The sequence below is a fragment of the Bos mutus genome, chromosome 5 (assembly GCF_027580195.1).
Source record: "Bos mutus isolate GX-2022 chromosome 5, NWIPB_WYAK_1.1, whole genome shotgun sequence".
Lineage (NCBI taxonomy): Eukaryota > Metazoa > Chordata > Mammalia > Artiodactyla > Bovidae > Bos > Bos mutus.
In genome coordinates, this window is record NC_091621.1 from 85,655,265 (window position 1) to 85,669,000 (window position 13,736).

At 37.4% G+C, this 13,736-nt stretch overlaps 1 protein-coding gene across 3 annotated transcripts in view; it reads left to right on the forward strand.

Annotated features, from left to right (window-relative positions):
* The window catches only part of PDE3A (phosphodiesterase 3A), a 376,263-nt gene that overhangs the window by 340,277 nt on the left and 22,250 nt on the right, over positions 1 to 13,736 (forward strand). For all 3 annotated transcript variants that reach the window (XM_005911912.3, XM_070371160.1, XM_070371161.1), the window contains exons 10-12: positions 5,750 to 5,861; positions 12,898 to 13,011; positions 13,148 to 13,347. In XM_005911912.3, coding sequence (XP_005911974.3) covers positions 5,750 to 5,861; positions 12,898 to 13,011; positions 13,148 to 13,347 — 426 coding nt within the window. The remainder of the gene's footprint in view (positions 1 to 5,749; positions 5,862 to 12,897; positions 13,012 to 13,147; positions 13,348 to 13,736) is intronic.

Here is a 13,736-nt window from a genome sequence, read left to right on the forward strand (position 1 = left end):
GTCCAGGGTTTTACCTTTATTTCAAATTCTTTTCAGCCCCTGCCAAATGCATTTATCGATTGTATTTTCAAACTCAGAATGGAGAGTCTGAGCAACAGAAAGTTGTCATTATAGCAACTGGTTTTACAGTACAAGTGACTGTACTAAATAGTGTTGCAGAAACCTGGCTCCCCTTGAAATTCTGTGAGGGCTGGGGGTTGGGGGAGTGACGGAAGGGAGCAACTTGACAGGTTTTGCCACAAAATATTTTCTAACTTGTGAATATAAATAGACAATAGAAGATTAGATATAAATAGCAATTAGATTTTTGTATCTTTTTTCCACTTATCTTTCAAAATAAATAACTACATGGTTTACAATGTCTCAATTTTTCTATAAAACCAACTATTTAACTCAGAGAAAAGGCAACTTTATTTGCCTTGCTAAGTAGAACTTTATGATATTTTTTCTCTGATTTGAGTTTATAAGCACAAAAACCATGAAATTTTCAGTGTGTAAAAGGATTTTTTTTTTTTTCACTTTATAAGGCCTTAGAACAGCTGAAATGAATTAACTTGAACATTCCAAGAAATCACCTTCTGGCTGAGACTACACAGAAAAAGTCTCACTTCAAAAGACTTTTAAAGAGACATATGTGCAATGGAAATGACTTCTCAGCCTTAATGTACTGCCTGCCTTTTTGATGATTATCATGTTTATTTTAACAAATTTAAAAGGACATCATTCAGATTTGGGAAGAGTATTTACTTTTTTTGGTTACCAATATTTACCCAGTTAACAGTGACTTTTCTTTATTTATGAGTTTGGATCATTGCCTGTTGATTTATAACAGCTTCAGTGAAAACTTTCCTATTTGAAAGTCATACCCTAAAAATGTCTTGTCTGAATTTTTCAATTCATCTTTCAAATATTTTAAGAGAATAATGGGAAACTTTAGTCATTTACAGTCCTAACAATATTGCTTTTCAAATAATGGTGATAGGATATGAAACAGTTAAGAGCACACAGTCTGAAGCCATAATGTTGGACTTGAATTCTGGTCTGATAATGTGTCAACTGTGTGATCTTTTACAAGTCATTCAACTTTTCTGTGCCTTAGAGTCCTCTGCTTTCAAGTGTAATAAGTAACAGTGTCTATCTCATAAGATGCTACATGGATTAATTAATATAAGTAATTAATATATGTAAATATATGTACTTGGAGGAGGCATCAAGCTTATTCAATGCCATATATATCTATACAGAATAGTGAGTATATGTGTGTGTCAATAGCTGCTGCTATTATAAATAATTTTTATTGCAGTAACATGTATAGTTAAATCCACTGGGTATTTATAAACAAGGACTCGAATATAGCTTAAAGCAATAATAAGGAGAAAATAACTAGAAGAACTATGAAATATGACAGAAACCACAAACTTAACTTTCTATTGTATTTTTAAAAAGATGAGGTGGAAGGATATAAAATCAACACACAGAAATCCCTGGCATTCCTATACACTAATAATGAGAAAACAGAAAGAGAAATTAAGGAAACAATTCCATTCACCATTGCAATGGAAAGAATAAAATACTTAGGAATATATCTACCTAAAGAAACTAAAGACCTATATATAGAAAACTATAAAACACTGGTGAAAGAAATCAAAGAGGACACTAATAGATGGAGAAATATACCATGTTCACGGATTGGAAGAATCAATATAGTGAAAATGAGTATACTACCCAAAGCAATTTATAGATTCAACGCAATCCCTATCAAGCTACCAACAGTATTCTTCACAGAGCTAGAACAAATAATTTCACAATTTGTATGGAAATACAAAAAACCTCGAATAGCCAAAGCGATCTTGAGAAAGAAGAATGGAACTGGAGGAATCAACCTACCTGACTTCAGGCTCTACTACAAAGCCACAGTTATCAAGACAGTATGGTACTGGCCAAAGACAGAAATATTGATCAATGGAATAAAATAGAAAGCCCAGAGATAAATCCACGCACATATGGACACCTTATCTTGACAAAGGAGGCAAGAATATACAATGGATTAAAGACAATCTCTTTAACAAGTGGTGCTGGGAAATCTGGTCAACCACTTGTAAAAGAATGAAACTGGACCACTTTCTAACACCATACACAAAAATAAACTCAAAATGGATTAAAGATCTAAACGTAAGACCAGAAACTATAAAACTCCTAGAGGAGAACATAGGCAAAACACTCTCCGACATACATCACAGCAGGATCCTCTATGACCCACCTCCCAGAATATTGGAAATAAAAGCAAAAATAAACAAATGGGACCTAATTAACCTTAAAAGCTTCTGCACATCAAAGGAAACTATTAGCAAGGTGAAAAGACAGCCTTCAGAATGGGAGAAAATAATAGCAAATGAAGCAACCGACAAACAACTAATCTCAAAAATATACAAGCAACTCCTACAGCTCAACTCCAGAAAAATAAACGACCCAATCAAAAAATGGGCCAAAGAACTAAATAGACATTTCTCCAAAAAGACATACAGATGGCTAACAAACACATGAAAAGATGCTCAACATCACTCATTATCAGAGAAATGCAAATCAAAACCACTATGAGGTACCATTTCACACCAGTTAGAATGGCTGCGATCCAAAAGTCTACAAATAATAAATGCTGGAGAGGGTGTGGAGAAAAGGGAACCCTCTTACACTGTTGGTGGGAATGCAAACTAGTACAGCCACTATGGAGAACAGTGTGGAGATTCCTTAAAAAACTGGAAATAGAACTGCCTTATGATCCAGCAACCCCACTGCTGGGCATACACACTGAGGAAACCAGAAGGGAAAGAGACACGTGTACCCCAATGTTCATTGCAGCACTGTTTATAATAGCCAAGACATGGAAGCAACCTAGATGTCCATCAGCAGATGAATGGATAAGAAAGCTGTGGTACATATACACAATGGAGTATTACTCAGCCATTAAAAAGAACACATTTGAATCAGTTCTAATGAGGTGGATGAAACTGGAGCCTATTATACAGAGTGAAGTAAGCCAGAAGGAAAAACATAAATACAGTATACTAACGCACATATATGGAATTTAGAAAGATGGTAACAATAACCCGGTGTACGAGACAGCAAAAGAGACAATGATGTATAGAACAGTCTTATGGACTCTGTGGGGGAGGGAGAGGGTGGGAAGATTCGGGAGAATGGCAGTGAAACATGTAAAGTATCGTGTGGGAAGCGAGTTGCCAGTCCAGGTTCGATGCATGATGCTGGATGCTTGGGGCTGGTGCACTGGGACGGCCCGGAGGGATGGTGTGGGGAGGGAGGAGGGAGGGGGGTTCGGGATGGGGAACACGTGTATACCTGTGGCAGATTCATTTTGATATTTGGCAAAACTAATACAATTATGTAAAGTTTAAAAATAAAATAAAATTGGAAGAATTAAAAAAAAAAAAAAAAGATGAGGTGGAGATGTTACGTAACACAGAAAAAGGGACAAAATTAAGTATACTTACCTGTATAGTTTTTTCAAAGTGAAAAAAGTGCGTGTAAATAATATACACACTCTATTCCCAATGGGCAGCCACAGTGCTCCTTTGAAAACATAAGTCAAATAAAGACACTTTCCCTGCTTCAACTCTTCAAAGGTTCCCTGCCTCACTCAGTATAAAAGTCCTTATACTGGTCAATCTGGCTGTGAAACAGGATTGCAACCCAGTCAACACCACTCTATAGTCACTAACTTAAATTTTACTCCTGTCCTCATTCATTCTGTTTTGACCATGTTGGTCTTCTTGCTGTTTTGTGAGTGTAGCAGACATACCTCAGGGCCTTTGCACTATCTTTCTCTTCTGCTTAGGAAACTTTCCTCAGATATTCCTATACGACACTCTGCATCTCCTTCAATTATTTGCTCAAACTCACCTGAATATGCCTCTTCTAACCACCATATTTAAAACAGCAATTGCCATGTCCTCCTGGACTCAAAGCTCTATTCCTGCTTCCCTTTTTCTTTGTTCATATAACATCCCTTTCAGTCATAGTGTGGTGGTGGTTTAGTTGCTAAGTTCTGTTCAGCTCTTGTGACCCCACGGATGGTAGCCCACCAGGCTCCTCTGTCCATGGGATTTTGCAGGCCAGAATACTGGAATGAGGTGCCATTTCCTTCACCAGGGATCTTCCAGACCCAGGGATCTAACCCATGTCTCCTGTGCTGCAGGTGGTCTCCTGCATTTAGGTTGAGCCACTAGGGGAAGCTCAGTCATAGTGTGTACGTTACTAATTATGTCTATAATTTACTGCCCTCACCTGCTGGACCATAAATTCCTTTAAGGAAAGCTTCCTTGTTTTTTCATATATATATATGCATTATATATGGAAATTGTCTTAAACAGAAGGAGACAGTAGACATATACTGAATGAATAAATCCCCTTTTTCAGTTAGATATAAATGTGTATGTGTGTGTTAGTCACTCAGTCATGTCCAACTCTTTGTGACCCCATGGACTGTAGCCCGCCAGGCTCCTCTGTCACTGGAATTTTCCAGGCAAGAATACTGGAGTGTGTTGCTATTCCCCTCTTCAGGGGATCTTCCCTGACCCAGGATTCGAACTGGGGTCTCCTGTACTGCAGACAGATTCTTTACTGTCTGAATCACCAGGAAGTCCCATAAATGTGTATTATGTATGTACACAAATATAAACATAATATATGTCATTGATGAAAATTAAATCTCCAAATAAAAGAATATTAGTGAATTTGAGTAGATGTAAAGTTCATAATGAAAATAGAAATTTAACTATGAAGTTATCAAACATTTAGAAGAAGTAGTTTGAGAATCTTAAGCAAGAATACAAATAACTTAAAGGATAAATAATTCTTTCTCAGTCTCCTGAATTATAACCAGTACTGTGTCTTTGTGACATAAAGTGAGACCACTTTTTTAAAAATTTGTATTGAATTATCATTGATTTACACATTGTATTTTAAAAATAAAAGTGTGGTCACTGTAAATGATGCTGCTCTCCATCCTGCCATGTGAATAACCATTTCTCTCCCAATTACTCTCTTCTTTGCCTTTATCATTTTTTTCATTCTCTACAATTTGCATATCAAAGATACCAGTCACATCCAAACATATTTAGCTGATTTGAGTCTCTAGAGCTATGAAAGTAATTAAAAGGAGAATAGATATTCAAAGGAGAGAGATGGCAAATGAGGAAAAATAGTTCAAAAATTTTTATTTATACTGGATTAGAACAAATCTTTTTTTCTCTATATATTTCAGTCAAGACACCCTTTTCTTTCTTCTAATTCTATTCCCTTATTCTTCATTAAGGCACAGTTCTTTATCCTCTAGAAAGCTTTTTTTTAATTTATAAAATAAGTCCAGATAAAAGCTTTCTCTCATTCTTTATTTAGCATATATATTATACAATTAGCAATTTACTCAGTATCATTCTCTTATTATTGATATCACACACAATTTAGTACCTTGTTATATTTCTTTAGTGTATACTGGATTTTTTTCATTGGCTGTTTCTTAGGTTTATGTCTCTGCCTTTAAAAATAGATTATATAGAGGGCTAGGCCATAGAAGTCTTCAATATCTATTTGATCTGTTGTTTCCAGTAAGGGTTTCAATAGGCAACACATTAATATGGTTGATAGAATGTATACTTTTCCCCCATTTTTCTCTTTATGTATAATACACATCAAGGGATGTTTTGTAAAACCTTGTCTTTTTCTTTTACAGGTATCATACAGACTTTTTGAAGACATGGGCCTCTTTGAAGCTTTTAAAATTCCAGTTAGGGAATTCATGAATTATTTTCATGCTTTGGAGATTGGCTATAGGGAAATTCCTTGTAAGTAGAAGAATTAATACTTTTAAAATCCATTAAATTTGCTATGGGTAATGGGATATTGAATTAAGAGCTAGCACAGAATTACACATTGTAAGCATCCTATATGGTCACCTGGTATAGTGATTAGGAGATAATAGTTTATGTTAGAATCCTGGTCCCTTTATAAATCAGCTGTAGGACACCCTGGTCTTAATTAACCTTTAAATGCCTCATTTCTTAATCTGTAAAATGGATATAATAATAACTACTTCATAGGATTGTTGCAAGGATAAAATGATGTAATAATTGTTAAAGGGTTATAATAGTGCCTTGCACATAAGTAGCTCCAATTTAAGTGTGTACTAAATAAATACATGTTAATTTATTGCTCATTTTATGACATACTCCTTTTACTGGGTAGAATTCTCAACCTTTGCTCTAGCATCTGCCGAGTTAACTCACAATTAAAGTTTTTCAGTATAAGATAAGCCTGGCTGGGAATAGAGGGACAGGAAGATGATGGTCTAATGAATAAAAGGGAAAAAGAAAATACAACTGTAAGTGGTTGTGCAGAAATTATTAGGAACTTTTTTAAAAAATCAAGATAAAATGTGAAGACCAAAGGAGAGGGCACAGCCAAGGGTCCAAGCTTATGAACTTTGAATATTGCAAAAATAAGTCTGTCCTTTGTAATCATGAGGAACTGGAACGCAAAAGAGATAGTAAAATTTCAATATGTAGCATTTCTGTATCATCAGAACATGTAAGTAGCATTGTTGTACATGCTACAGAATATTTGAAACTGGAGAAACAGCTGTAAATCTAATCAGAAGGGTACAGAAATCACATGGAACTTTAGAAAGAAAAAATAGAAAGAAAAAAAATAGTTAAATACAGTATGTTGACTAGAGCTTGTGTTACTTAAATCATGTTTTAACTTTTAAGTTTCTAAATTTGCTTGTATGTACTTTGAACTTTAGAACCCCAGAACTCATGTCTATTTCTAGTAGCACGGAGCTTAAGTAAAAGTTGTATGGAGACTAGAACAACTGTGTTCAGAAGGAGTAGGGTAGTGCATTAACCAAGTGATTCATTATTAAGACGCTGGTTTTGAAAATGCCATCACATGCTACGTTAGGATATAAATGCACAGTTGATGTGTGATAGGAAAGAGGAATGAGTTATTGAATTTGCAAGTTGTGTGGTAGAGAAGGAGAATTAAGAATTAAATCTACAAATGAGATTTGTGGGAGAATATGAGACTAAATGCAGAGAAAATAGGACGGTGGAGTAGAGAGGGGAATTTAAGCGCTCTGGGCACCGTGGGAAATTCTGGCGGATGGGGCCATGGACGTGGAGAGAGAATTATGAAAAAGGGGTAGTTTGAAAGGATCTGAAGATAAGCCTTGCTTTTTTAATACTGCTTTCCCAGAGCTACCCTGGTTGAATGCCAGGGATTGACCTAAGTGTTAGTGATTTCTCAAAGCTTAAGGAATTATATAAATAAGCTTTTACAAAAAGGAAGCCACTGCAAACATTAAAGAACAGCTAGTCATCAGACTAAATTTACAAATAATATTAATTGATGATTAAATTTAAATTTAATTTATAAATAATATTAAATTTCCATATAATATAATCAGCTATTGCCAAGTTCCACTGAGTTCAAATCTCTTTCAACTTTTCTCTAGATAGTATTCCATTAACTCATAAAGTTGACCAGTATTTATTTAACTGTAAAAAGTTTGCAGATTCTAAATTTTATTATTACCTATTTATATATTGCAGGTAAACAGATGTTTTTCCTGAAATACCAGGTTCTTCATGTGGAAAAGAATTTGTTATATCTTTGCTTTTTCTGTTAGATGTGAAAGGGAATTTATTTACATCTTCTCACAGAAAAGTTTTAACTCAATTCATGATCACTTTTAAATCATAATACTGTGCATGTTATAGGGTTATAAATTTAGACCAAGATAGATATTTATTAAAAGCTGTATTTATCATTATTTAAAATTAACATGTGCAAAAATTTAGCATTTATTCCTAGAGAACTATGTTTCTAATATTTCTGTATAAACCCATAACTAAATGAAAAAAGCCTAAAGGTAACCAAAATAGGGCTGCTGCTGCTAAGTCGCTTCAGTCATGTCCGAACCTGTGCAGCCCCATAGACAGTAGCCCACCAGGCTCCCCCATCGCTGGGATTTTCCAGGCAGGAACACTGGAGTGGGTTGCCATTTCCTTCTCCAGTGCATGAAAGTGAAAAGTGAAAGTGAAGTCGCTCAGTCATCTCCAACTCTTAGCGACCCCATGGACTGCAGCCCATCAGGCTCCTCCGTCCATGGGATTTTCCAGGCAAGATTAGCCTTAATATGACAATGAGCTAAAATGTTAGAAACTAAAATTTTATTACAGTTTTAATTACACTTTTTAACAATTTCCAAGAGAAGAGGGAAAGTATGAAAGCTTGTACATTTATGCCCAGAACCTTTACTAAAGGACCCGCCTGCCAGAACAGGAGACGTTAAGTGACTGCGGGTTAGATCCCTGGGTCGGGAAGGTCCCCTGGCGGGCTACAGCCCATGGGGTGGCATAGAGTCAGACTCGACTGAGCACAGTCAGCACAGCCTCCGTCTAGCTCAGTTTGATCAGGCGTATGTGATGAGCCCACCGAGTTTAAAGGTAGCCACCGAGGTGACATGCAACAAGCTAGCGGGGCAGAACTGCTACACTATTAGCTACTTTCCAAAGGTGGGGGGAAAAATGTTTCAAGTCTTATTTCTATTCTTTAGTACTTTGCTTCACTCATTGGTGAATAGGAGCATAGAGAACTTTAAATAGAAAATCTGTAAATTGAGTTCTAAAAACCTATAAATTTTATAGGCAACCCCAGCCTTCTATAGCAGCTCATTTCAACCCTGTGCTTGAGAAAAGGAGAAAAAGAGAAAACAGGTCTATTAAGACAGAAGAGTGGGTACGCAGGTTCTGGGGAAGGGGAAGGCGGGTGATGTTATTAGTATGTGCACGCGTGTTTATGTGTTGTCCAAGAGGCAGGGGCCGAAGGGTGGTGGTGTTTGCCAGGTGGGTGAGAGAATTATTAAGAGGTTTGTCCAAAATGCAGCGATGAAGGAAGAGGTTGAGAAGAATAATGATAAAATAAGGATAGCTCTGATTGCATTCCATAGCTCTGTCAGTTGCCTATCAAGGCCAGAAAAAGAAGAGCAGCCTTTGAGCATATTTGTCTGTCTTATAGAAACTTCTCAATCCCCTATGTTGACTCAGGTGCCTTTGCGCCTGAGGTGGTCCCCAGAGAATTAATGGCAAGAGCAACAATACCACCAGCACTTGGCACAGTATTTTCTCACAGTAGGTGTGAGTATGTGTTTAATAAATATCTTAATGACTTCTTAAAGGCAGGTAATTTTTCCATCCTGCTTAAGTGATAGTGACAATGTAATCCTTTTAGAATTACACCTGTATAACTATATCTATATAAATATATGTAATATGTATTAAAGGAGTTAGGTTTGGGTAACTATTGTTTAGCACTTGTGAACCTATACTCAAAAGCAAAAGGAAGGTTTTTTCCCCCATATACTCTCATACCTAGTTTTTAAATCAAGATTATGTTAACCTCTAAAAAGCAAACATATATAGAAAAAACTTTTTAACTTAGAATCAATTAACAAAGTTCTGTTAATTTCAGGTGTATAGCAAAGTGATTCAGTTATACATATACATGTATCTACTTAAAATGATTATAAATTAAGTTAGGTTTTAGTTGCTCAGTCATGTCTGACTCTTGAGACCCCATAGACTGGAGCCCACCATGCTCTTTTGTCCATTGAATTCTCTAGGCCAGAGTACTGGAGTGAGTTGTCATTTTCTTTTCCAGGGGATCTTCCTGACCCAGGGATCAAACCTGGGTCTCCTGCATTGCAGGCAGATTCTGTACCATCTGAGCCACCAGGGAAGCCCCAAAATGGTTATCAGATCAGATCAGATCAGTCACTCAGTCATGTCCGACTCTTTGCGACCCCATGAATTGCAGCACGCCAGGCCTCCCTGTCCATCACCAACCCCCGGAGTTCACACAGACTCACGTCCATCGAGTCAGTGATGCCATCCAGCCATCCCATCCTCTATCATCCCCTTCTCCTCTTGCCCCCAATCCCTCCCAGCATCAGAGTCTTTTCCAATGAGTCAACTCTTCGCATGAGGTGGCCAAAGTACTGGAGTTTCAGCTTTAGCATCATTCCTTCCAAAGAAATCCCAGGGCTGATCTCCTTGCAGTCCAAGGGACTCTCAAGAGTCTTCTCCAACACCACAGGTCAAAAGCATCAATTCTTCGGTGCTCAGCCTTCTTCACAGTCCAACTCTACTTACCTCAAAAAATGTGTTTGACAAGCTTTATTTTTTTTTACATTTTCAGCACGAAATTATTTAGATAGTTTGTTCAATGAAATTTTGGGCTTCCCAGATGGCACTAGTGGTAAAGAACCTGCCTGCCAATGCAGGAGACCTAAGAGACATGGGTTCAATCCCTGGTCAGGAAGATCCCCTGGAGGAGGGCATGGCAACCCACTTCAGTATTCTTGCCTGGAGAATTCCATGGGAAAAGAAGCCTGTTGGGCTACAGTCCATAGGGTCACAAAGAATTGGACACAACTTAATGACTAAGCATAAGCACGCACACACACACACACACACACACACACATACACACATACACAAGCTATAAACCCTTCTGGACTTGGACCTTGGGATGGGGAACAGGCCAGTAAGCAGTATAATTCAAGAGCTACAAGTTCACCTGACTTAGTGTTGTCTATTTTTCATCCCAAAGAGACACAGTCAATACCCTGATACCGCCTCCACCCACCTTGTAATGCTGGGCACATGCACAGGTTTCTCTGACTTGTAGTGGTAATGGTAGTTACATCACATAGTAATTTTCCCCGCTTGTCACAAGGGAAGAGTAAAGAACTTAACCCAGAAACTCTCTTCCATCATAGCCCCGGAAACCCTCTGACCAGGTTGCATGTTCTTCTGGTGGGTCATCACTGCCTTCTCCCTCCTCCATGGCTTAGCTTAGCTTTTATTTTTAGCTCTTCAATTCTATTCTTACAAATCCATCATTGTGTCATAACAGCAATCACGTATTTTCAGTTCAGTTCCATATAGTCACTCAGTCATATATGATTCTCTGCGACCCCATGGACTACAGCACGCCAGGGCTCCCTGTGTATCACCAACTCCTGGAGCTTGCTCAAACTCATGTCCATGAAATCAGTAATGCCATCTAACCATTTCATCATGTATTTTAGGTAATGATATTTACATCAATCACAAGCTTACTATACAACAGCCACTTTAAAATAGGTCCCCTTCTGTAATTCTCAAAATTGTACTATGAAATAGGCACTATTATTGTCTCCATGTTTTAAGATAAGGAAGTGAGACAATGTTTGAAATGACTCAGTAATACAGGTAATAAATGTCAGGGCAGAGATAAAATCAGATATGTCCTAGACCCTGAGACTTCTAGCATGATCAACTTTGTACACTGGCACAGATATAGATTTAAAATGTAATTGTCTTAAATCATTTGCGATAGTCCATACATGGAGATAGAGACCCCAGTTTGAATAAAAGTGTTCTTTGGAGACTTGGTAATATCAGTGTTCACCTTTGGCAATGATACAGTGAACAAGGTTTGCCGTTTACCACTCCAGAACTTAGGAGGTCTGCTTCTCAAAGCTCTTCTGAAAACATCCTCTCAAGACCTCCCTCAACCCTTCACTGAGTTTCTGGAGTGTTTACCCAAGATTTACCCATGTGTCTTCACTTAAAGTTGCCAGAAATGTAGGAAAACGCACACCATCTTCCTACGTGCTCCTGTGTGCCACCAACAACACAGATGTCCTAATTTCTGTTTTCTTCCCTGATCAGAGAACAGGTGTTGTTCTCAAATTTTCGTTATTATTCTGCTTGTTCTCTTCTGTTTTTGCTTCTCCTCATCTGTTGAGTGCTATTCAGAGGTGTCATCTATTACCTTATAGAAGGAAATCATATCATGGTTGGTCATTAGGAATAAAATGTATGAAGTTAGCATACTTAGAATAAAGCATACCAAATCAGTGAAGTATTCTGAAGGGTCAGATAAGAGAAAAACACGGAAAAAATGGACTGACGAAGGTGAGCCAGGAACACAGTGGGCCTTTGGTCATGGTTCCATAGAAGCTAGACCACACGTGTAGAAATAGAACCCTATTGCTATGATAAGGACATTTTAACTGGGGGACTTGGTTGCCCTGTAGATTTATACACTTCAGGATGGCTCAACCCCTTATGTTATTGTACAAAGAGGTTTCAATTTTTTCTCTTTCTGTATTTCCTAGAACTTTATTCCCAAACCAGAATTTCTAGATCAGAGAACATAATTGATTTTGGTTTTGATGTGCTTTGTGGATTTTATCTATTAATACATATAGAAAACGTTACTCGTTTTCTTACAGTGTTTTAAGTTTGATACAGAAGAATAGCACTATTTTCAATTCAGAGGTTATATTTGAGTGCTATTTATCAGAAAAGAGACACTGGGTGGTATGAACCATTGGTCTGAGCTGGGTTAAGTGTATCATGGGCCTTTTGTTCTAGTCCTCTGCGTAGTTTTACACAGGAACATGGGCATAAGGACAAGAGTAAACATTGCCGTGGATTCGCACAGTGAGTTTGTATATGTTGGGTTATTTAGTGAAATTTATTTATGTTAGGTGGATGCTGGTCACAGATTTTGTTCATTTAGGACATCTGCATGTGTGATGAATGTTGTAAGTTGTTTTTTTTGTTTGTTTGTTTGTTTTTCTTGTTACTATGAATGTTGTAGAGAAACGGAAGGGCAATCACAGAGTATTTGTCCTAGAATGTTGGGCTGACTTTCACCCAGGTTGTTTAAATGTAAGGACTAAACCGTTTGTCCAGTAGGTGGCAGTCTTAGTCCTCGGACCCCAGAGTTCACAGATGCATGCCTGTTCCTTTGCATTGGTTACAGACCACAACAGAATCCATGCCACGGATGTCTTACATGCTGTTTGGTATCTCACGACACAACCTATTCCAGGCCTCTCAACTGTGATTAATGATCACGGATCAGCAAGCGATTCAGGTACATATTAAGTTCTCTATGCTCCCTTGTAAACTATGGGAAAGGAAGAGTGGCTTTTTAAATAAAGAAGTGAACATAACTGACATCAGTTTACTACTTTCTTCAAAGCTATATTATTTTCATTGTCTCTTCTCAGATTCTGACAGTGGATTTACACATGGCCATATGGGATATGTATTCTCAAAAATGTATAATGTGCCTGATGATAAATATGGATGTTTGTCTGGAAATATCCCTGCCTTGGAGTTGATGGCCTTGTATGTGGCCGCAGCCATGCATGACTATGATCACCCGGGAAGGACTAATGCTTTCCTGGTTGCCACGAGCGCCCCTCAGGTAAACCTTTCGATTTTGACCAGGGGAAGTAATTCAATTTTGAGATTTCTCTGAAGAATATTAATTTTATAAATTTGACGTATAGCAGGCACCAAGCGAATACGAACGAAACTATATTTAGACCTAAGATAAAATTCTTAGAGACCATGCTCATTTTGAAAAGATATGATGGTTTGTTCTAAGTTATTAATGATGCATCTACATTTATCACCTATGGAGATCCCTTCTCAGTTTTCTTCTGAGGAAGAAAAACTGCTTGAATTCATGTTAATGAATTTCCTCAACAAAGAATATCTGACCTATACAAAAGTTTTCTTCCTGAAAAGATTGGAGAACCAAATCTTTCTCAGTTCTTTAAGAATTAGAGGCTTCTTTGGATGTAAATCCAG